The following is a 24,920-nucleotide window of genomic DNA, read 5'->3' on the forward strand; positions in this document are numbered from 1 at the left end:
AACTGTGAGATCTGCAGGTAATTTCTTATGCAGAAAGAGATAACAAATACACAGATCATATAAATAAAGTGGCTCAGTTTGCCTCAACTTCAGGGTCTGTATTCTTTACCCTGATTCCAGGGTCTGTATATTTTATCTCTGTGCAATGAAGAGTTTGATTAGCCTGCACTTTTATTAGCTACTATTTCTACCACATTAAATTAGATAGTCTTTCAGTTCTTCTTCAGTTCTATTTGTTCTTTGAAAGACTCTTTTCTAACTAGAAACAACCTGTTGCTGAAATGAGGAATTATTTTCCAAGTAGGCAATTTCCTTGAGTCATGAAAATTTAGGGTTAGAAGGAACTTAAAAATTCACATAGTCCAAATCAACCTGTTCCCAATTTTTACAGATGGGAAATTAAAACCAAACAAAATTAACAGCCTTGGCTAAAGTTATACAACTAGTGAAATAATGAAGATTAAAATTCAGGTCTCCTAATGTGCAGTTTAGAACTGATTGATAGCTCTATATGGCCGTAGCTCGCTACCACATTCTGGACCTGGAGTAGAATCAATTTGATTCCTATTCATTTTAGCTATACAAAAACACAAGAATCTTGAAGCGAGCAGCTGACCAGGATATTTATTTCCTTTGCTGAGGCTCACCTCCAATGAAAGAGGGGTCAACAGCCTGTGTCCAAGTGAATGACAGTTCATCTTCCAGTCTCTTAACCACAGCACTGGATCCAACATGGCAATGAAGTTTCATGTTGAGAGCCAACTTCAAATGATTGTCTTGGCTGTTTGGACTGCTTATTGAGAAGCATTTCCTGAGCTGAAGTGGAAGAGAGCTGTGATCAGCTAGTAATGTCAGCCATAAGAGGAGGTTAGGGGTGTGATGGAGTGCATGCCATATTTTGCCCACTGAGATTTCTGTGGATTTCAGTCCAGGTCCTTCCTTTGATGACCCACTCTCTTCCTGCTATGACCCATTCTTCCCATACAAGTTGCCTGGGAAGGCTCACTCTTAAGGCTCCCTTGGCCCTAATTTCTGGAATCTTTTTCTCATTTGATGTGAGATTTAGCACACAAGTGGCATTGGTGGAATTTACCTTGTAAGTGAGTGTGGTGTTAGAAACAGAGCCAGTTCTCAAATCCTTGTGGGTTGAATGCTTTTATGGCTTTGTAGTCTTTGTTTCTGGCTAGACCTAAAAATCACATTGCCAGCAGACTGTCAGTACACCAAATAAATAAATAAATAAATAATGCAGGAAGGTACAACTTTGCACATGCTTACTCTGTTCTCTTTTTCAAAAACATTCCATCTTCCTCAGTCCCAGGGGGTCATGAGAATAAATTTACATGTGAGTGTTAGTACAGAAGTAAAAGACAGGAAAAGACTGGTGCTGTAGATCAAAAGCACAATTAACATGTATGTACCTTGAGATCTGAACAACTGAAGAAGCTGTGAGGTGGGACTTAAATATCTCTGTGGGTGGCAGTTTCAACATTGTAAAATTGCTGTGTTTTTACCCCCTCTTTTTAGCAGAGTTCTATGTTAGGCAATGTTAGAATTCAAATAAGTGACTGGGGAGTGTTCATTTCCTTCTATTCTTCTGCCTGCTTTTTGACTTTCTTTTTCCATATTGATCCATTATATTCTCTTTTTGATGACCCAAGTTTTTCTCTATTATTACTTTTCAGCATTGAAGTGCTGAAGACCTCAATGAAAATGTTTTACTTTTCACAATATTTTTAATCAGAAGCTTATTTTATTGAAATGGTAAGATAATTCTAGAACCCCCTCTATTATCTAAATATTTTTGCCCTTGCCTTCTGGAAAACACAAAACGCTTCCTCTCTTAGTGGGAAAGCAACACAAACCTGAACATGCCTTGATGCTTTGAGCTGTATAATTTGAACAAGTCATTGACTGTATGCTTCTTTTGTATCCAGGGATAAATGTGTGTGTGTGTGTGTGTGTGTGTGTGAGAGAGAGAGAGAGAGAGAGAGAGAGAGAGAGAAAGAGAGAGAGAGAGAGAGAGAGAGAGAGAGAGAGAGAGAGAGAAAGAGATAGAGATATTGGAATGAGATTAGCAGTTTAATCCCCTTTGAAACTTTGAGATTATGGGAAGGAGAAGATGAGCTAGTGAGAATCCCCTATCTTTCTTCTACCAGAGCCACTGTTTTGCATAAGGGCTCTTTGCATTAGAGTTAATTTGAAAGACAGTTTCTACTTCTTTATTTTTTTAATGGGAAAACTACCTGAATCCACGAGCCTTAGGTTCCTTCTACCTCTAACATTTTACGCTACATACATGTAATCAGATGGTCCCATGTTTAAGAATGTTGTCTCTTTCAGGTGTCTTTGTGTTTGAGTTAGAACCGCACCATACTGCGGGTTTTCAGGCAAGTTATTCTCTCAAGGCCTTAGCTCTCCTCTTCTCTAAAATGGACACAAGAGTTGTACCAACCTCAAATGATGGTGGTGACAATCAAATGAGACAACTCACAGTGTCCAGCAAATTATAAATGCTCAATAAGTGTTAGTCAATACTATTAGTCTAAAGAAATGCGTGAATTACACATGGTAGTTTCACCTCCCTTTATTAATTTGATTTATGATTATTTCAAATAAGACTTCTCCTAGGACAAACTCCAGGTCACTAAAATAGAATATCTTATGCTTTCCTGCTGTTCTAACTTGACATTGCAGGGAAAATTTATTTATATAATTTTAGAGTATTAAGAGTAAAGAGATATGCAAAACATACTGCATTGTATCATGTAGATTTCTGTCCAAAAACTTTCATTTAACAGTTAAAATGACAAAAAAAGTTGAGATGAAATGAATTGTTTCTGTGGATGATGCTGTGCTATCAGCTTTTTCATAAATTTTAAGCTTATATTTGCAAAATTTTATTTTTTATTTAGGTCTTTGGGTCTCAGTTTCTTGATCTGTGAAGTCAAGGAATTAGACCAATAACTTTGCAGATTCAATGTTGATTATTCAAAGTTTATTACAAGTAATATGGTATTCTAATCAATTTGTCTCATTTCTCCAGGCCTGTTTCCTCAGCTGCAAACTGAGGAGAAAATGTTCTTACCTATCAGCTGTCTTTAATTATAACATTGGAGTTTTAACTCTTCTATTTCTGCTCCTCCTCAACTAAGTTAGTATACGGTTATCTAATCATCCAAACTATAACATATCACACATTCATTTCTAATATTTCCAGGTGCACAGTTAAAAGCTTGTCAACATATACTAGGCAACTGCTGGGTACTACAGGCATAGTAATGAAAAGCCATGTTTCCTGACTTCAGGAACTTGGACATCAGACATAGAGTGATGATGACAATAAGGATGAGGGTGAGGATGATGATAATGACAGAGATAATAAATGTAAAGATAATTGCTTTAATAGGAATAAATACAATATTCACTGGAGACAAAAGATCTAGAGAATCTAAATCAGTTCCCAGCAACCTCATAAAAAAAAATGTTGACTTCCACAGATGATCACACTTTTCTTTTTGTAACAGTCTTTTTCCCAAGTTTACATGACACAGCTTTATTTGTTTGTTTTTTTATTCTTCTCTCACTGCTGCTTCTATCTCCTTTCACATTACACTGTCCTCTACTTGACCACTAAGTGTCAAAATTTTAAAAAGTCACATTCCTTGGTTCTCTTTTCTTCTCTCCTCTCTTTCCCTAGAAAGTCTGACCCATTAGTGCGTAGAATGATGGTTATCAGAGGCCAGAACGGGTAGGTGGGGAGATGTGCAGAGGTTTGCTAATGGGTACAAACATACAGTTAGATAGAAGAAGTAAGTTCTAAAAAATAAAATAAAATAAGAAGAAGCAAGTTCTAGTGTTTGAAAGCACAGTAGGGTGACAATAGTTAATAATAATTTTTTGTATATTTCAAAATATCTAGAAGATTTGAAATGTTCCCAATACAAAGAAATGATAAATGTTTTAAGTGATAAACATTCTAATTAACCTAATTTGGTCATTACGCATTGAATGCATGTACCAAACTATCACAGGTGCTTTAATATGTACAATTATGTATCAATAAAATACATTAATATTGGTTCACTAATCATAGTAAATATGTAGACTAAAATGGGAACTTTCAGCACTGTCTGCTAAATTTTTCTGTAAACTTAAAACTATTTTAAAGAATAAAGTTTATTTTAAAAAAAAAAGTCTGACCCATGTAGATGGCTAGAATTATTACGTATAAACAAATAACACATTTTTATTTCTAACCAAGACTCCTTTACCGAATTCCAGACCTGTTCAATTGCTAACACGACATCTCTTCTTAGAGGTCTCAACATCACCTCAAACTCAAATGCCCAATTCAACTTCATAAGCTTTCCTCCATTGTGACTTTCTTTCAGTATTCTTTGTTTCAGTTAATGAGTTTGCATAAGACCCACAGACCTGGGTCCGATTCCTGGCTGTATTATCTGCTGCCAGACGACCTTAGTCAAGTTACTTTATTTCCCACGGTCTCAGTTTACTCATCTGTACCCATAACTCAACTGTACCCTAGTGAAAAGAGTCAATTCTTTTTAACTAGGCAGCTGAACCTGACAGAATTTTGATTTACCTTCAACATATTCCGTGACTATCCACGAGCCTGTGCCAGGGATATGGCTGTTCCTACATGTGAGCCAGGAAGCCTCTCTCTGTGGCACAGTGACAAACTGCTATCCCCATCGTTCCTCCCTGCAAATCTTTGTGCTTTGGGTCACAAAACAAGAGGGTATGAATCTGTGTGAACTAGGAAAACAAGAGTTCCAAGGGCACACCCAGTACGAGCGATTCTCCTCTTCCCCCGCGCTTCATATCCAAGCTTGACAGAGGCCGTAGGTGGGCTGGCCCTGGGCAGTGAGTCTCAGAGGTTACTGGCCGTCATCTGTCAGAGACTGACCTTGAAAATAGAAAAAAGCCCTCAGTCCCTAACAAGACAGCCCTGCCCACATGCCAGCTGGATCCAGCTAACCAACACCGTAATCTCCGAGCTCCTTTTCTTTTTGCTTTCTTTTCTTTTTTAAATCTGCTGAGTCCATTCCTTTAGAATCACAGAGAAAAGGATTCCTTCTTCACTCCATTCAAGAAAAAAATTTCCCTTCTCAGAATAAAATGAGTAAGCCTCTTGTCCACCTCCCATGCAGCGGGCCACTTTGCTGGGAGGAGAGGAGGTGTCTGGGTTTGAATCTTTCCTGGAGGTATGAACTACATGTGAGCCACGTCCGTGGCGATGTCTGCGAAAGACAGGCATGATTTCTTCTCCAAGGCTTCTCTTTCCTCTTCCTCACGTTCAAAGTTGTGGAACCAACTAGGGCTGTGAGTTTCAGGGTGTAGCATATGTATGTAAACAGCAGAATTGTGCTTACTGTGCGTTCAGGACTCTGCTATGCTTGAACTTGGAGTGTGTTTGTGTGTTTGGAGGAGGGTTATGAGAGTGTGTAGAGGGAAAAGATTTGTATGTTTAAGCGCAGCCAAGTGGTAGTGTGTGTGTGATGTGTGTGTAGACGAGGAATTACATGGACACTCCATGTGCGTTCAGGAGTATGTATCCTTGAGGAGCTATGAAAGTGTATGTATGCAAAGGATTTATACGTGTAAGTGCAGAAAGTGGTAGTGTGTACGTGGTGTGTGTGTGCGCGCGAGTGTGTGAGCGCCAGGGGCCGCCCGCCCGCCGCGGCTCCCCGTGGGCCAGCCGGGCCAATGAGCGCGCGGCTGCAGGGGCGGCGGGCGGGGAGGGGGCGCCGAGCCCTGCGGATGGAGGCGCGGGCAGCGCGGCGCGCTCATTCCGCTCGGGCGTTGCTGGCGGGGGGCGGCGCAGCCACTGGACCCGGACCGGGGCCGCGACCCGGGGCGGCGGGCGGCGTGGGCGGCGCGGGCGGCGCCCGAGGCTGGGATGCGCCGGGGGCTCCGTGGCGGCGGCGGCGTTGGCGGTGGCGTCGGCGGCTGCAGGGGGACGAGCTAGCGCCGCGGCGCGGGGAGCTAGTTGAGTCCGGCCGGCGAGCGGAGGCGGCGGCGCAGGCGGAGCGGCGGCGGCAGCGGGAGCCCGAGCGCTGCGCGCCCACCATGGCCGCCCAGGGAGAGCCCGGCTACCTGGCTGCGCAGTCGGACCCCGGCTCCAACAGCGAGCGCAGCACCGACTCCCCAGTGCCCGGCTCCGAGGACGACCTGGTCGCCGGGGCGACCCTGCACAGCCCGGAGTGGAGCGAGGAGCGCTTCCGCGTGGACAGGAAGAAACTTGAGGCCATGTTACAAGGTAGGCATCCCCGGTGTTCTAGGACTCCCCGACTTAGCCTCCAACTCCTTCTCGGACATCCCCAGCGCGCGCGCCGGTCCCCGCTACTCCTGCCCACGGCCGGTTTAGCTCCAGGCCCGCTCCCCGGCGGAGCCCGAGGACACCCAGGGAATGGAAACTTCGCGGGACTCCCCGCCCTTCCACGCCTCTCAGGTTTCCAGGCGCCGGGGGCCCTGTGCGAACTTGACCGGCTTCAGAAAAGCCGAAGGCCGAGTTTGTACTGGCGCGCCCAAGTTGCGTTCTGGACTTTGGAGATGCCAACTTCAGCCTGGATACCTGGGCTGTGCCATCCGCATCAGCCAGGCGGCACAGAGTATGCGTGACTCCCCCCATGCCCTGGCAGTCTCGAGTTCTGTCTCTCTCCTGCTTCACTCTCTCCCCTTGTCAGTATCCACTTCCTCCAGCTGAGGGGCCTTGTCTTGCTATTGGGAAACGCTCTGCAGATGTCAGGGCTTAAGACAGGAGCTCCCGCCCCCACCCTGTGGTCAAGGAGGGCCAGGATGGGGGTGAGCAGCCAAAGCGAGGGGAGAGTGTGGGGGCAGTGCTGCTGTGTTTGAGGACAGTGTTCATCTCTTGACAGGCTTATAAAACACATCTTGAGTTACATTCAGTCCATAAAAATCTTCCTGTGCTGTGGGTGTCTGACTTTGTCTTTCACAACTTACAATTATTTTTAACTCTTTAATTTCTTTGGGACTTTCCCAGGCAGAAAGTCTTGAACCACATTGGACCGAAAACAGATTCTGATTTATAATACGAGTATTGGAGTGAACGTCAAAACGTCCAAGGTCATTTTGACCTTTCTTAAAATCGTTAATTACTAGCCTACCTGTATGTGGCTCATTTCCCACATCCAAAGAGAGAAATGAGTCAGTTGGAATGACCGTTATTCTTAAAATACGTGTAGAAGACCAGGCATTAGTCTCACTTTGGGTGCTGGTGAAGATTCATTCAGTAGCTAGTGTTCTTTTATCGCGGGAGGGATTGGAGCTTTTCAAACTTTCTTTGTGGCTTTATGCGTAACTTACTTTATCAGTCAATGCATCGCAGTATGGAAGCGATTTAGCCAGCTGTGGAAATGCAGTGGCTTTTTAGAACAATTAAGTAGGTTATTTTAAGAGAGAACAACATGTTTTCCAAAACAATAACTTGGTGGAAACAAATAGCAAGAGTGTTTGGAAGGCGGTTTTTGGATGTGCTACAGGCTTTCCTCCCTTGTTGCTTATTTTTATTGATAAACATACCTAATGTGTGTCACGTCTCTGTCTATCTCTCCCCTTCCCTCTTCTTTCTCAAATTATGTAACTTTTGAGAAGAGTTACTTCTGTGATAAACTCTTCAAGTGAGACCATTTATAAGATAGATTTGGAAATTAAAGCCGCAGTTGCATTTCAGTAACTCATTTTAGTTATTTCATCTGTTCTGTGGTCTGTTTGCCTAGTTTATGATTATAAAACAAAATATTAGATTTATGTCAGGCATATATTGTGAGATAGTTTGGAAGGAACTGATAGTAGCACATACTCATCCTTTTCAACCAGCTTCCAGTTTTCTACATGAGCCTGGAGTGATGTGAAAGAGTGATCTGTTTCACCTGCGCACAAACAAGTAAGGACAGTGATGTTAGCTTCTGGGAAGTTCAAGCGTATAACCTGAGCTTTAGAAGTAGATTTCCTTTTTTGAATTCATTCATTTTCACTTTGAATAAAATGAAGTTTTGATGAGGCTTTTTGAAAATTTGAAGGCTTTTGTATTAGTAGGTGTGTTATTACAACCTGAGATGGTTTGAAATTGCTTTGCAGTGATAAAGTTTCTTTTACAGAAAGTTTTAACAGTTAACATCTCTTGAATAACCAATATACAGTCATGCATTACTTAAGGACTACGACTGGGATATATTCTTAGAAATGTATCCTTAGGCATTTTCATATTTTCATTGTGCAAACATCATAGCGTGTAATTACACAAATGTAGATTGTGTAGCTTGCTACACCTACTACCCAGGCTATATGGTATAGTCTGTTGCTCCTAGGCTACAAATACGTTACCAGACTACAAGGCTTGTTACTGTACCTAATACTGTAGGCAGTTGTAGCACAATGGTATTTGTGTATCCAAATATATCTAAACATTGGAAAGGTAATGTGTTAATTTACTATGGCTATGACATTACTAGGTGATAGGAATTTTTCAGCTTCATTATAATCTTATGGGACCATTGTAGTATATGTGGTTAGTTGTTAGCCAAAATGCAAGTGTGAGCACTGGGATCACTAATACCTGGGTTCAAAACCCTGTAGGATCTCAGGAAAGTTGCTGGGCCTCCCTCTGCCTTCAGTTTGCCCGTCTGTAAAATGGAGCTGATACTAGGACCTTTTCTCTTAGGTTTTGGGAGAATCGAAAGAGATAATGCCTAACAAACTAACATTTGCCCACAGTGTTTGGTCAATAAGAACTTAATGAATATCTGTTGTTATTATTAGTAATAAATATTACATCATGGATTAAAAGGATTTCCAGTGCCTGCCACAATGTATGAAATATAGCATATACTCAATACATAGTTGGGGAACAAAATAGTTTTGCAAGTTCATAATTGCAGAAGTAAAGTAGAAACTAAAAAAGTGAGTCTGTCAAGTCAGTAAGCATTCTAATATTGTTAAATATTCTTGGGTGGAAAACTTTTTATTTGAAATGTGCCAAGGAAGTAAAGTCTGTGTTTGAGTTTTTGATGATTGTGAATTTGGGTTGCTATTTTTTTCTATTTACAGTTGACTGAAAATAGCTACAGTTTTCCAATTTAAATCAGGATAAATAAGATTTTCTGCCTTTAAGTATTCCGAGTGCAAATTAGTGATTATAATGCTTGGAATTTGTTACCAGAGAGACTGTCCTGGGGGCAAGTTAATCTTTAATGAGTTGTATTTTTATTAGTAGAGAAATTCTTCTACGCAATGGACCAAAAATTCAGTGAAGTTAAAATATGGGCAATAGGGTAGTAGTCAAATAAATGAAATACCATTCTTAGATAATCATTGAAACTTCAAAGAATTGTTACAGATAAAAACCACTAGGCCAAAAATGTAGGGAAATATCACTATTTTTTCTTTTCTTTTTTTTTTTACTGGTGGGTTGGATTCTAGTAACTACTTCAAAACATGCAGAGTATCTGATGTTTTTGCTGTAAATGACCATTATCAGTTTTATTAGTTTACAGTTTTATAAATGGAAATTTATTTTCAAGTTTAGGTTTTTGATGGGTGTGGTCAGCCTTGGAATGAATACCATAGACAGCATTTTTAATGATAACGGTGATAAAAATAAATAAATTTAAATATATTTAATACTGATCTTCAAATGTGAATTTCATGTTTCATATGAAATAATAGTGTTGATTTATTTAAGTCAATTAAATTTGAGTTAAATTAACTCAAAGTTATGAGTTACATATCATAACTCACATTAGCTTAATGTGAGTGACCAGGGAGGAAAGGGGGGAGAGTGTCAAAGCAGAAGGTTTGGGAGAAAGTAGGAAATAATTGAGTCAAGAGAATCGGAGATACAGTCTTGGTGTTTGCTGGAGTACTGAGGCAAACACAGGATTCCTATATTAATACGTTTCTTTTTAAAAGTATTTTTCTTTGTAAAAACATATGTGTACTATAAAATTAAAAATTCCCATATATAACACAGCACCTCAAAGTATTATTTAAAAAAAACTTCCCACATAAAATTCAGAAGCACAGGCATTTTCAAAGTTTGGGAATCCCTTCTTTCAGTAGGGAAAGTAGTGAGTGTTAAAAAGTGGGGCCTGTGATGGGGAGGAATGGCCTATTTTCATGAAAGGAGATTGACATCTGGTGGGGTTTTATGATATTGCTGCTAAAGACTTTAAGAACCATGTTGCATTTTTACAATGATAGGCAGAACTGGGATCATTTGCCACTGCTTGGTTGAGTAGCAGAGTTAGCCACTAAAACAGAGGTTGTCATACATCATTGATTAAAAGTGGGAGCAGCAACTATGTTATCTCTTTAATTCTGCAAACTTTAGTGGATTTTTAAAATGGTTTGATGAACAGATAATAATTTAGACTTTTTTCATGGGAGCGGGAAGAAATATGAAGCCAAAAATGTATGAAAATGGTAGAGTACTGAAAGCGAAGATAAAGAGTAAAGCTTAAATGAATAGAGCTTTCTAGCTAATGCTTGATCAAGGCTAATAAAGAGCAAAAACAAATCAAATAACTTTATGATCTTAGCAATTAAGAGCACAGGGCTCTGGGCCAAATCTGGATTTGAATCTTGGTGTTACCTTTTAATAGGGAGCTTGGGAGAATTTAGTACTTGCGACCCCATTTCTCAAACAGGGGAGTTAATAACAGTTCTTAACTCCTCAGGTAGTTTTGACAATGAAGAGGAAAAAGGTGGTGTAAGCCATCCCAGTGCTGGCAACAGAGAAAGTGCTGAATAAGCTAATGACAACAATATTCACTGTAAATAATGTATAAAATGCATGTTCTTATATTGATCATGAAAATCAAGAATATTGGAAACTTTAATTTGGACTTAAATTATCTTATGATTAATGAACATGCACAGCTATCCAAATATTATTGATCTTCCTGGCAGCTCACCATGTGTTCAGTGTACTTGTAAAGGTGGGTGAGTACATACTAAGTAAAGCTCCATTAGATATGAGTGTTGAATTCTAGATTTTGCTAGGATGAGAGGGCTTTTCACCCTTCTTAGTTGTAAACTGTTCTTGCTTTGAGTGTTTTCCATTCTTTGACTGGTCCTGAGCCATTCACTTCTAGTATGGTTTACTAAAGACTAGCCGCAAAATCAGTTAATCTCTCTTCTAGTTGTACGTTGCTCTGAATTTGAGTCACTCATTGGTGTGTAGAAAGAAGCTATTTTGAAGAAAATGCTCTGCCTGGGTTAACGTGTTTCATTCGCTTACCTGTAAAATGGGGATAATAATAGTCCCACTTTATGAGGATATTGTGAACACTGAATGAGAGAATGTATGTGAAATGCTCAGCTCAGTGTCAGGTTCATGGTGCTTAATAAACATCAGTTCAGAAAAAGCAGTAGTTTCACATGATGGATAAAGATTTCAAAACACTGGAAAGAAAATGCTTGCCAAGTCTTTTTTTCTTCTAATTGCATGTGAATCCTTTTGTGTGTGTGTATAGGGGGGTGGTTGATTTGATTTTTAGTGAAAGTCTTCCTCAAAAAATTAGGAAGTTTTTAAAGATAATTTATTTGAGCCAGAAAGCATAGTTGAAATTAAAATTTCTTTGTAGATTAAGTGAAAAAACACATCAGAGGTTGTATAGCTTGGCAGTAAAGAGCTCTGGAGCTGCTGTCAGACTAGCTTGAGTTGAGGGGGTCCTCACTTTGCTTCTTGTAGAGTCCTGTGAGGATACACTGGGAGGGGCATTAAAACCTCACGCTCATGGGCATGGAGCAAGCACTCTCAGTCAGTATTATCTCTGTGGAGACTTGGGGGGTTTTGGTGAAGTTGATCATTGATAAGTTAACCACACAGCTAGAGAGGTTTGTTATACCAATGACTTTTACAGGCAGGAATGTATTTGGCTGCGACTAACAGGAAACCTTGACATAGAGTGGCTTAAAGAAGACAGGGATTTGTCTTCCTCACCTACTGAGAAGTCTGGGGCTAAGCAGTCCTGGCTTCGAGAGCTGCTCAAGGGCATCAGGAGCCCAGTGTCTTCCCTCCTTCTGCCCCCTCCATCTTCAGCCTGTGGCTTTTTGCCTTATTTTTGCACTACGGCTATGGCTGTATCTTGAGGTGTGTCTGTAGTTTATGCAGGTAAAAAGTGGAAAAACAAAAATTATTTTGTCTTAGAGATTTTGCCTTTTTATGTGACAAAGAATTCTCTTTCCTGGAACTCCCGTTTGTACTTCTTTGGCCCCTTTTGTTGCAAGAGACTCTGGGAATGTGTCATCTTTTTCCAGCCTCACTAGTAGAAGTAGGCAAAGAAGAAGGGGGTCAGAATAGATGCTGAATGATTCACCTCATAGTTTCTTCCCAGTAGGCAAAATAGAGAAGCGTTGGGACCCAAAATTGCAAGCTTTGACTGAAGCCAAAGCGTACCTGTATCAGAGACTTTGGACTGTGCTGATAATCTGTAGGAACTTATATTATTTAGTAACATTATATATCTGTAGAATTTCTTTCTTTCTTTTTTTAAATTATAATTTTTTTTTTCATCAGGCAGCCCCTGAACCAGAGTAGTTTCTGAGAGACTCCCTAGAATTTCTTTCTTGGCATAGTCCAGAAACAAACCTAGATCTCAAAGAGGAAACAACTTTGATCATCTAAAGCTCTTCTCATCTTGTTACTCCTTTTATGAACAGGACCTAGGGCCACTGGGTACTGGAACTATCTCTAAAAATTCTCCATTGTTTTCTCCACGTCAGATGTTTTTTTTTTTTTTCCTATGGAAAATTACATAGCGCATAAAAATGCTCATTTTACTTTTTATTACACTAAGATATCCTTTCTGTCTTCCCTCCTCCCACCTTCCACACATGTCAGATTTCTTTTAGAATTGACAGGTTCAGTGTAGTTCATGCCTCTGCCCTTTTGGCTTTTTATAGGCTGGTCACTCAGGTAAAATCTGGCCAATAAGACCAGAATTTGTTTAGAACCATTTTGGAGATAGTTTGATAGAATAATCATCTCATGTTTTGTCGTTTGAAATTATCCAAAATGATGAGCTGATAAACTAGTTGACTCACTCTCAGTTCATTTTAAGATACAGTTCTTAAAAAATGTATAGGGTAATAGTGACCACATATGTTCCTTTATATAAAATGTTTAATAAACTGTGAGGGATGAGGCACAATTTTAATGCTAACTTATAGTGGTTTTGCAGTGTGTAGGAACGATCTTGGCCAGAAAATCTTGTTATGCTGCAAAAGTCATCAAATTCAGTGTCTAATACTTGTTGTACTACCATTAGGTAAGTCTCCAAAGTGCACAAAACCATCATAGAAACATGCTATGGGTGCTATACATTTGTAAATACTTTTCCTACCTACCAGGCTACCAATAACTGTGGATGATGAATGCAGTTGTATTTGTAACAAGTATTAAATCCGGTTCCCATTTATGATGCTGGGATATTAAAAAAATAACACGTTATAGGTATCAAATGGTTTCCTTGTTATAGTGAAAGTGACAAACCACATATTAGTGTGCATATTGAGTTAATCTGGAGCTTAACTGTATCTCTTTTATAGGAAGGTGATTAAAAATAGGATTTGAAAATTAGCCATTGCTGTTTTTTTCCCTCGATTTTAAAAGTAATACAGATTTATATAGAATACTTTAAAGTATAAACATATGTGAAAAAGAAAAACCAAAAGTCATTCCTAAGTCCAGAATCCAGTAATAACCACTGATGATATTTTAGGAATTTTTTTCCTGGTCTTTTGAAAATATACCCACACATAATTTATTTTTGCCATGCATATTGAGTTTCTACCATATGTCAGGTGCAGTGTTAAGCTTTGGGGATGCAGATGAAACCAAAAGAATTACCATCCCTACCCTTCTGTGACTTAAATCCTACACCAGCATCATACCTCCCATCTTTTTCACTTAGCATTATATCATAAATATTTTCTGTTTCATTAAAGGTTCTTGAAAAACATGGTTTTAAATGTCTATATAATTCTCTTGTTGTATTATACTTTGTTTAAACACTACAACAATTTAGAATATTTTTAGGTGGTCAGGCAATGGAATGAGCCCCATGTTTCTATTCAAACTGCCCAGGATTCAGATCCTGATTCTATCATTTATTAGCTGTGTAGCCTAGGACAACTTAATAACTCATTTAGCCCAGCCTTCTCCTCTCTAAAATGGGGATAAAAAGTATCTATCTTCCAGGCTGTGAAGGTTAGAAATACTGTATCCACAGGTGCAAGGTGCAGAGCAGGTAGTAAAGATATGGCAGATGACAAATGTTTATCCTGCTATCCCAATCACTTTTGCCTAAAAACCTTGTATGCATTTTTGATTATTCTCATAGGAAAAACCTTATTAATGAAATTTTTTGCAGGGGGGGTTGAAGGACATGGAAATTTTAAGGTTCCTGGTCAATTTTGAAAAATTATTTTCTGGGAAGTTTTGCAGATTAGGCAGAAGAGACCACAAATCTGCAGGGTATCTGCTCCTTATACCTGTTGTCCCCACAGTCTGTTACTAAAAAGAATTGAATTACCAATGTAGAGTTACAGCTCCATTTTGCCTTTTTCACTGAAAAATTTAAGTGATTTTTATCTTACCTGCTTAGTATGTCTGTGGATCAATATTTTTTAAAAATTGTGTGCATGAAAGTCACCTGGGGAATGTGTTTTTTTTTTGGGGGGGGAGGTAGACTGTGGCTTCCCTCTCAGATTCCAACTTTGTAGGTTTGAGAGTGGTGTTGGCAGGATAGGCATTTTGAAAAGAATCTTGTGTGAGTCTAATGGAGATGGTCCCAGTATAACACTTTGAGAAACATTCTAAGGTGGTTAGAAGGTGGTGAACTCACTGAAGTTTAAGAAGATTCAGGTTCTTTTCTTTCTTTGATTTCCTTTACCTTTGAAGCTAGTACTTCTTCCACATTATTAAACTGTCTTGAAGCATTTTAGTCTAGGAACGTAATTTATAACTGGCATGTTGTTTATAGTAGCTTGGTTTAAGGGACTTGGGGGAGGAGCACAAATCTATATATTATTGTGGAGGGCAGTATTGTCATATTGCAGTAGGCTCAGAATGCATTCAGTTTTCCTACAGGCTCCCATTAAGTTAGGCATAATAAAGACTTACATAATATATTATAAAATAATTTAAAATGCACTTTTTCTTGTACAAATTTAAAAAGCAATATGAAGGAAGCTTTTAAAAAGAAAAATAATCATCAGCAATCTCACCGTCCTAAGAACCATTTTAATTTTTCAGCCTTGAATTAGAGTTTAGTTACTGATACAGTGTTAACTACTGTTTTGCATTCAGCATTTTAATCTATTAAATGTTTTCTGTATTTCTAAACAGTTTTCAGGATTAAAATTCTATAGTTGAATAATATAGCACATTTGGTTGAAAAAAATTTTTATGGCTATGAACTACTGTATAATGAACATGATTACATAGTTTTTTTTTCTTTGTGACTGTATTCTGAGGAAGAAATTTGAGGAATCTGAGTACTGAAGAATGATGGTAATTGCAAAAGCAGCAGCCAATTTGTATTGATCTCTTATACTTTGTGTGGGGCATTGTCATTGGTGATTTATGCCTGTGTGGTCATCTCAGCCTCTCAGCAACAATTCATGAGATACAGGTGCCCATTGGGATCTTTATTTTACAGGAAAACAAAAACTGTGAACACTTTAATTTTGGGGCCCTGCTTTCTTTTGGAATTCCAACTAGATCCAGACACTAGTTTTCTTCTTCGGGTTGTTTTAAAGTCTAGACTTTTGTATATTGTGGAGAAGTATCATAGCTGAGTTTAGGATGACAAACTACCCTACAGAATAGGTGACACTGCTTCTTGAGTGCCCTGCTGAAATGCAGAGGAGTTTGATGTCAGGCTCAGGGGTGGGTTAGAATTCTCAGTGAGAATGCATGCAGATGTTTCAAAGCTCTGCCTTCTATTAGCTTTGGTTATGTTTTCTTAGTTTCTCCCTTTATAAAACAATAATAATATATCTCATCTAGGATTATGATAATGTTTATAAGCCTGGCACACAATTGGTGCCTTGTAAATAGTTTGTATTTTTCAAATTCATCTTCTGTTCCTCTGTGGCATCTGGCCCAGAACTGTGAAAATATCTGGATTGTGTTTATAGAATAAACGACCCATGATCGATCTGGATTTAAAAGTTTGTCTCATTTTGGGCTAGCGGACCTGGCTTTGACCTTATAGAATAGAGCTTTAAAGCAAAGTCACGTGCTTGGCCTTAAGAATTGCCAAACAGTTTTGCCTTACGCGAGTAAGTCAGAGCAGTTCTCCACATGCAAGGTGATCTTTCTTCACCTTCAGTCTAGGAAGTATGTAGAATGTTTTACTTTTAGTGATAGTACATTAGTGTGGAGTTTTGAATGAGGATATGCAAAACTTAATTCAAGTAAGGTTAATGTTAATTTATATTTGTATCTAATCTGGGTTAGTTTTATAAATTGAAATCTGTCAAGGTTAATATAATTTCAGTTACAGACACTGAATTATCTTGTTCTTAGAATAATACATCTCTAGATAGTTGTTTAAATGTGATTTCAAAGCTTCTCAGATAAGAGATAATCCATTCTCAAAAATAAGAGTAGCCTTTTATGTTAGCTTACTAAGATTATCATTGAGTTATTTTGAGTTAGAGGGAAATAAACCACTTATCTCCATAGAATGGTTGATTAGGAGTCAGGTGCCTTGAGTTCATGACCCAGTCTTGCCACTGACCTGGCCACCTTGGACAGCCTCTTACGGTTTCGCATTAGATGCCTCTTAAAATCTCTTTCAGCTCCAGTATTCCATGTCTTTTGCACAATAAATAATAGAAACCCAATGGTACTTTGAACATGGTATTGGAAACTGAGTTAGTTCTCCATACTTGAGTAGCTTTGGTAGGAATTCATCTTGATCTATAACACACATGAGCATTTACAGCTAATGGGAAATGTGGTAGAAAGAGGATAGTTGGAGTGTCTTGGCTTTGGAGAAGCAAGTACTCATCAGAGAGCTAACCGCGAGCTCTGTTTCTAGTATCTTGGCAGTCAAATTTGCAACACCCTGAATTCTGTAAGGTTGTCTACAGTAATTGAGCAGAGACTACAGTGTAAACCATAGTTGAGACTTGGTGTTGACATATTGTACTAGATGAACAACAGATTTTATGCTTCCTGAAGTAGGATCTTTTTGTCACATTTTCCTTCTCCTCTGCTAATATGTCCAGTTATCAAGCTTCATGTGTCAGGATTGATATCTAGCATCTAAACCACTGTAGTTGCAGGGCAGGAAAATAGGAAAATGTAATTTTGTACATTAGAGTAAAATTTCAATAAAAATAAAGACATCTGTATCTGTCCACAGATTTCAAGTATTTTCAGAATTGTTTTAATTGCTTATTGATTATTGAGGACTAACACAGTATTTTTTCATATTCTGCACAGAGGACCACTAAATCTTATATTGTCTATGTTCTGAGTTGGTCTCTTTATCATGCTATGAGCTTTCTGTTGTTGTTTAAAGCATCACTTAAAGCAAAGGCAATGTTTTGGTAAGATTTTATCTTTTAAATTATTTCATATAATGATTAAACTTAAAGCCAGCGAAATGTGTGTTTGACTTGAGTGTTGCAGGAGGAATCATGTAAAGAAATTTTTATTTTAATCTGGGGAGGGGTGTGAATTTTAAAATTAAAACATTTTATATGGGAAAAGGAAACCTGAGATTATCATAGATTTATAGAGGTTTTTTTTCAAGGGATTTATAATTTGCTAAAACGTTGTTGGCAGTTATATTATCACCTAATCAGAAAGATTACCTTCAAAAATATATTTATCATCAGTAAATGGTTAACTGGGATGCATTATCTAAGTAAAACGTATTTGACCAAGTCAAAACAACTGGGCTTTAGCAACAAAACATTATAAAAATGGATTTGAATTTTAAAAGTTTTGCATGAATGATTAGCTTTCAGGTTTTTTCAAACTTGTGAAATTTTTTTTTCATTCAAAATCATTTGGGAATAGTGAGACCATCTACTATGAGAAATTGTTGCATGTACTAGACAAAAATCATGAGTGCATATTATAGGACTATAGAATTAAATGAGGCCCTTTACCTTTAAAAGGACTATAATCTAGTGGAAGAGAAGAAACCTACCTGTATTTGTTAACAGAAAACAAAAGGAGATCACATAGAATAAAGCCCGAATTAATGTGCATCTTAGTCTGGGTCACCTACCTTCACCCAACAAGACAAAGAAATGAAATGAGGGAACTGCAGAGTCAAATAGAAAAGGCAAAGCCAATACAACGATGCACTATCTAGTTCATTACTTCTGAGGATGACTGCTACTTCTGGTGAGGCCCAGAAACTATATCCCTAAACTGTCCACCTAAGGGATTAAAAGGAGAGGCATTTGTCTGTCAGCTTCTGTCTCTTTGAGAAGAGTCAAGGGTTGCCTTCTAAGGCCTGCCTTTCCTGTGATTCTGGGTTAATACACTTAAGACTTACTGACACCCATAAGCATCCAACAAGCTCCTAGGGAAGTAGTATGTTTAGTGTAAGCTTGAGATGAGACATTATTACCCCAAAGTCGGTTGATACCTATGCAGAACTGTTTACTGTAGTCTCACTGGAATCAGAGATGAAGATGAGATGGTATATAAGATTGTATGTATAGTACAATGTCTTTATATACTTTAAATGCAAAAAAAATTCAGAAAGGGAGAGGCAAAATTTGAATAGGTATGAAATATTCTTACTGTAAATTCTTGATGGAGAGAATGCTTTATGAGATTACAAAAATAAGCCTGTTTGCAGTCAGCAAGATGGAGGAATAGGAAGCACCATCCTTCTACCCCTGTAGAAACACTGACTCAACAATATATGGTCCAATAAAGCCTTTATGAGAAGGCCAGAAATCAGTTATGAAGTCATAGGACTCCAGGCAAGTTTAAAACCAAGAACCACAGTTTTGAAACAGGTAAGATAAGCAGTTTGATTTCATTTGACACAGCCCTTTCCCCAAGCCACCACAGCTAATAATGAAGAAAATTCTGGTGACTGGTGTCTCCCTTGGGAGAAAAAGGATAAAATGGAATTATGTTCATTTTTCTGGCTTTTTGAGACTGCTTAAGTGACTGGTTTCTGCCTTGCTTGACTTGGACTGCAAATGAGGAATAGGCATACTTTGGATGCATGGGGGCTGCTAAGAACAAGAGAGCCCAGTGGTTGGTGGCACCACCAAATTTCCCGTAGTACTGCAGAAAGACACCAGAGGGTGCAAGAGACTACAGACTTCTGAAAAAGAAACCAGCAAACCTATTCTGATTGTGAAATTACACCCATAGGCTCAGAAAAAATTCCTCTCTGTAAAAGGTTTGAGAGACCCCCAGAATCTCTAGCTGGGATGATTGGTAAAGATCTTTTTCAATCCAAAATTAGTCGGTAAAGACTGGAAGAGGTGACTGTCTATTCCAATATAAAAATTACAAGAAAATATAAGGCACACAAAGAAACAGGGAAATATGGCCCAGTAAGATGAACAAAATAAGTCTTCGTAAACTGACCCAAAAGAAATGGAGATCTATGAATTGCCTGACAAACAATTTAAGAGGGACATTTTGAATTAGTTTGGTGCACTACAAGGAAACATAGATACACAATGAAACTGTGAATAAAATGAGAGTATCAGTTAAGAGAGAGAAACTATAAAGATTCAAACAAGAATTTTAAATAACCAAACAGGAATTTTGGAGCTGAAGAATACAGTAACTGATTTGAAAAAAATTATCATAGGGGATCAAAAGCAGACTTTATGAAGCAGAAGAAAGAATCAGCAAACTCAAAGACAGGCCATTTGAAATTATTGAGTCAGAGGAACAAAAAGAAAAAAGACAAATGAAGAAAGCCTAAGGGACTTATGGGACACCATCAAGTGGAATAATATATGCATTATAGGAATTTCAGAAGAGGAATATAGAGGAAATGAGGGACAGAATATATTTCAGACTACACTGGCCAAAATCGTCCAAATGTGAAAAAGAAAATATCCAAATTTAAGATGCTCAAAGGACTACAATCATGATGAAACTAAAGAAATTCACACTAAGACACATTATAACCAAACTTTCCAAAAACAAAGATCTAAACAGCAGGAGAAAAGCAATGTTGTATATGCAGAGACTTTCCATAAGAATATTGTAGATTTCTCAGTGGAAGCATCACAGGACAGAGTGGAATAAGATGATATGAGGAATTTTCAAAAAGTTCATAGACAATAATGTATTTTGAAAAAAACTATGCGTGGATTTCACACTTTTTTGGGGCACTAAAATAAACTGCTAACTTGGATAACACATCAATTTGAAAAGAGTCCCTATCCAGAGCAACATGTATTCTGCTATTATTGAGGTAAGAACAAATATCAAATTTAAGGTGAGGCATGGTAGAAAAGTGGTGAATTATTAATGCTTTACAAAAAGTTTATGGGGACACTATGCCAAAGAAATCAGCTGCTTACAAATGGATAACTCAAGAAGGGACAAGATGATGATGAAGATAAGGCTCATGGCAGCAGACAATCCACATCAATTTATGAGTAAAAAATTCATCTTGTTCATGCCTTAACTGAAGAGGACCAACAATTAACAGCAGAAGCAATAGGCAAACACCGTAGCATCTCAGTTGGTTTAGCTTACACAGTTCTGACTAAAAAATCAAAGTTGAGCAAACTTTCCGTGGGTGCCAAAACTTTTGTGCTAAGATTAGTTCCACATAAGAGCTTTCAATGAAAAATTTGAACAATTGGCATCAAGATCCTGAAGCATTTCTTGAAAGAATTGTAACAGCAGATGAAACATGGCTTTACCAGTATAATCCTGAAGACAAAGCACTATCAAAGCAATGGCTACCAAGAGGGACACATGGTCTAGCTAAAGTGAAAGCAGACTGGTCAAGAGTAAAAATCATGCAACAGTTTTTTGAGATATTTAAGGCATTTTGCATGTTGACTTTCTGGAGGGTCAAAGGAAAATAACATCTGTTTATTATGAGAGTGTTTTGAGAAAGCCAAAGCTTTTGAAGAAAAATACCTGGGAAAGCTTCATCAGCAAGTCCTTCTCCACTATGACAGTGCTCTGCCCATTCCTCTCATCAAACAGGGACAAATTTTAAAGAATTTCCATGGGGAATCATTATGCATCTATCTTACAATTGTCATTTATTCCTTTTGACTTCTTTTTGTCTCCTAATTTAAAGAATCTTTAAAGGGTATCTATTTTTCTTCACTTAATGTAAAAGGACTGCATTGACATGGATAAATCTATGTCTAAGAAGATTTTTAATGTCTAAGAAGACATTTGACTTCTTTAGAGATTTACTAAATGGTTGATATAATCACCTACAAGAGTACTGGAACTTGATGGAGTTTACAGTGAGAAATAAAGCTCATATTTTTTATTTTTATTTTTTAATTTAATTTTCCATGAAAATTTTGAAGTCCCCTCATCTATACAAAGTACAAAAGAAAAAAAACCTGACAACCAATAATAGTATATATGGCAAGACTTTTAAAAATGAAGAATAAATAAAGACCTTTCTAGATAAAAAAAAAGGTGGGGAATTAATTACCATTTGCCTACCTTATAAGAATTATTAAAGGGAGTTATTTAGGTTGAAACAAAAAGATATTAGACAGTAACATGAAAGGATATGGAAATATAAAGTTCTCTGGTGAAATACCTATAGAAGTAGGCCGGGCGCGGTGGCTCAAGCCTGTAATCCCAGCACTTTGGGAGGCTGAGGCGGGTGGATCACGAGGTCAAGAGATCGAGACCATCCAGGTCAACATGGTGAAACCCCGTCTCTACTAAAACTACAAAAAATCAGCTGGGCATGGTGGCACGTGCCTGTAATCCCAGCTACTCAGGAGGCTAAAGCAGGGGAATTGCCTGAACCCAGGAGGCGGAGGTTGCGGTGAGCCGAGATGCGCCATTGCACTCCAGCCTGGATAACAAGAGCGAAACTCTATCTCAAAAAAAAAAAAAAAAAAGAAATACCTATAGAAGATGCACTAGAGCAAATGAGAAAGAAAAGCGTGTCACTATAGAAGAATCAATGAAATGGAAAGGAAGGCAGCAAGAGAGGCAGAGGGGGACAAAAATCACTACTAGCCATACAGAACACAATTAAATGATAATAGTCAGTAATTACTTCAAATGTAAATGGATTAAATCCCCCAGTCAAAAGACATAGAGTGGCTGAATGGATTAAAAAAGAACAAGATCCAACTAAATGCTGTCTACAAGACACTTTAGGTATAAAGACATGCAAGATATTCCATGTAAATGGTAACCCCAAGAGATCAGAAGTGGCCATGTTTATATCAGACAAAAATAGACTTTAAATAGAAAATTGTCACTAGGTAAAGACAGACATTAAGTCTCCCTTTACCCAAGATAGCAGATTGGTGATATTGTGAGCATGCCTCTCCCACATGGAAAGACAAAATAGTATGTAGAAATTAATGCTATGAACTTTTTTTTTCTAGAAGTAACATAGGAACTTAACAGAAAAACTGAAAGGAACTACAGACCCTTTGAAAGAAGCAGTGGGCAGCAGCCTATACTGTGAACCAGACTGAAAATCCCCACAGGAAACAGTGAAGCTGCTCACACACCCAAGATATCATTGCTACAATGAGCATCTGAGAAAAACATCACACAAAGTTCCTCTATAACCAAGGAACTCATACAGAGTCTTCACCACTGAAAGTACCCAGAGCTAAAGCTAGGTAACAACAATTATAAACATTAAAGCCATACCCTCAAGGGGAATAAAAGAAATAAAAACCCTCTTAAACAAAAAATAAATTCAGAAATAATGAGAAGAAATAGTCTACCCAAATGAGAAGGAACCAGAAAAATAATTAATTCTGGCAATATGAAAAAGCAGGGTTCTGTAACACCTCCCAAAAAACACAGTAACTCTCCAAGAGTGGATCCAAACCAAAATGAAATCTTTGAAATACCAGATAAAAATTCAGAAGGTTGATTATTAACTTATTCAAGAAGATATAGGAGAAAGGTTAAAACCAACACAAATTAAAAAAAAATTAGGATATCAATGAAAAAATTTTTTTTGAAGAGATAGATGTTTTAAAGGAAAACCAGTCAGAACTTCCAGAAATGAAAGACACACTTAGGGTACTACAAAATGTGGTGGAAGTTGTTTATAATACACTAGATTAAGTAGAAGAAATAGTTTCAGAGCTTGAAGACATGGCTTTCAAATTAACCCAATCAGATAAAAATAAAAAAGATTTAAAAGAAATGAACAAAGTCTCCAAGAAGTATGGGATTGTGTAAAACAGCCAAACAAATAATTATAAGTTTTCCTGAAAGAGAAGAGAAAACAAAAAGTTTGGAAAACCTATTTGAGGGAATAATCAAGGAAAACTTCCCTGGCCTTGCCAAAAATTTAGACATCCAAATACGACAAGCTCAAGGAAGTCCTGGAAGACTCATTGCAAAAAGGACATCACCAAAGAACATAGCTATCAGTTTATCCAAAGTCAAACTGAAGGAAATAATTCTAAGAACAGTGAGACAAAAGCATTAAGTAACCTATAAAGGAAAACCTGTCAGGCTACCAGCAGACTCCTCAGCAGAAACCTTACAAACCAGAAGAGATTAGGGTCATTCTTTAGTCTCCTTAAACAGAATAACTGTTAGCCAAGAATTTTGTATTCAACAAAACTGGGTTTCATAAATAAAGGTGAAATAAAGTCTTTCTCAGAAAAGCAAATGCTGAGGAAACTTGTCAATACTAGACCAATGTTAAAAGAACTGCTAAAAGAAATTCTAAATCTTGAAAGAAAAGGTTAATGCACACCAGGATAGAAACTACTGAAAACATAAAATTCACAGGGCTTATAAAAGAATAGCAATGAAGAAAAGAAAGTACAGTCAACATTATGACTGGAATAGTACCTCACATCTTGATATTAATATTGAATGGAGATGGTCTAAGTTAATGGTTTAAGCTCCATTAAAGCTTCAGATTGGCAGAATGAATAAAATAGTCACAAACCAAATATCTGCTGTCTTTAGGAGACACACCTAACACATAAGGATTCTTATAGACCCAAGGTAAAGGTGTGGAAAAAGATATTTCTTACAAACGGAAACCAAAAGCAAGCAGGAGTAACTATTCTTATATCAGATAAAACAGACTTTAAAGCAATAATAGTAAAAAAAGACAAGGTCATTATGCAATGATAAAAGGATCCATTCATCAAGAAGATAAAACAATTCTAAATATATATGCACCTAACTCCAGAGCTCCCAGATTCATAAAGCAACTACTACTAGACCTAAGAACAGAGATAGACAGAAACACCGTAATAGTAAAGGACTTTTGATTGGGTATGGTGGCTCACGCCTGTAATCCCAGAGCTTTGGGAGGCTGAGGTGGGTGGATCACAAGGTCAGGAGTTTGACACCAGCCTAGCCAATATGGTGAAACCCCATCTCTACTAAAAATACTAGTTAGTCAGTGTGGTGGCAGGCACCTGTAGTCCCAGCTACTCGGGAGGCTGAGGCAGGAGAATTACTTGAACCTGGGAGGTGGAGGTTGCAGTGAGCTAAGATCACGCCATTGCACTCCAGCCTGAGCGACAGAGCAAGACAGTCTCAAAAAAACAAAAGGACTTTCACTTCCCTGGCAGCATTAGACAGAGCATTTAGGCAGAAAGTCAACAAAGGAATACTGGACTCTAGAACAAATGGACATAACAGATATTTACTCAAGAACATTCTACTCAAGAACTACCCAAGAACTGCAGAATATACATTC

At 38.0% G+C, this 24,920-nt stretch overlaps 1 protein-coding gene across 3 annotated transcripts in view; it reads left to right on the plus strand.

Moving 5' to 3' along the window:
* The first annotated feature begins 5,817 nt into the window (after positions 1–5,817).
* The window catches only part of BICC1 (BicC family RNA binding protein 1), a 317,997-nt gene continuing 298,894 nt past the window's right edge, over positions 5,818–24,920 (plus strand). For 2 of the 3 annotated variants that reach the window (XM_032252529.1, XM_032252530.1), the window contains exon 1: positions 6,041–6,283. In XM_032252529.1, coding sequence (XP_032108420.1) covers positions 6,094–6,283 — 190 coding nt within the window. In that variant the 5' untranslated portion in view covers positions 6,041–6,093. Of the gene's footprint in view, positions 6,284–24,920 lie in introns of all 3 variants that reach the window. The other variant, XM_032252528.1, reaches the window with a different exon arrangement.

Source organism: Sapajus apella, unplaced genomic scaffold (assembly GCF_009761245.1).
Source record: "Sapajus apella isolate SASKATOON/1434 unplaced genomic scaffold, GSC_monkey_1.0 scaffold78, whole genome shotgun sequence".
Classification (NCBI taxonomy): domain Eukaryota; kingdom Metazoa; phylum Chordata; class Mammalia; order Primates; family Cebidae; genus Sapajus; species Sapajus apella.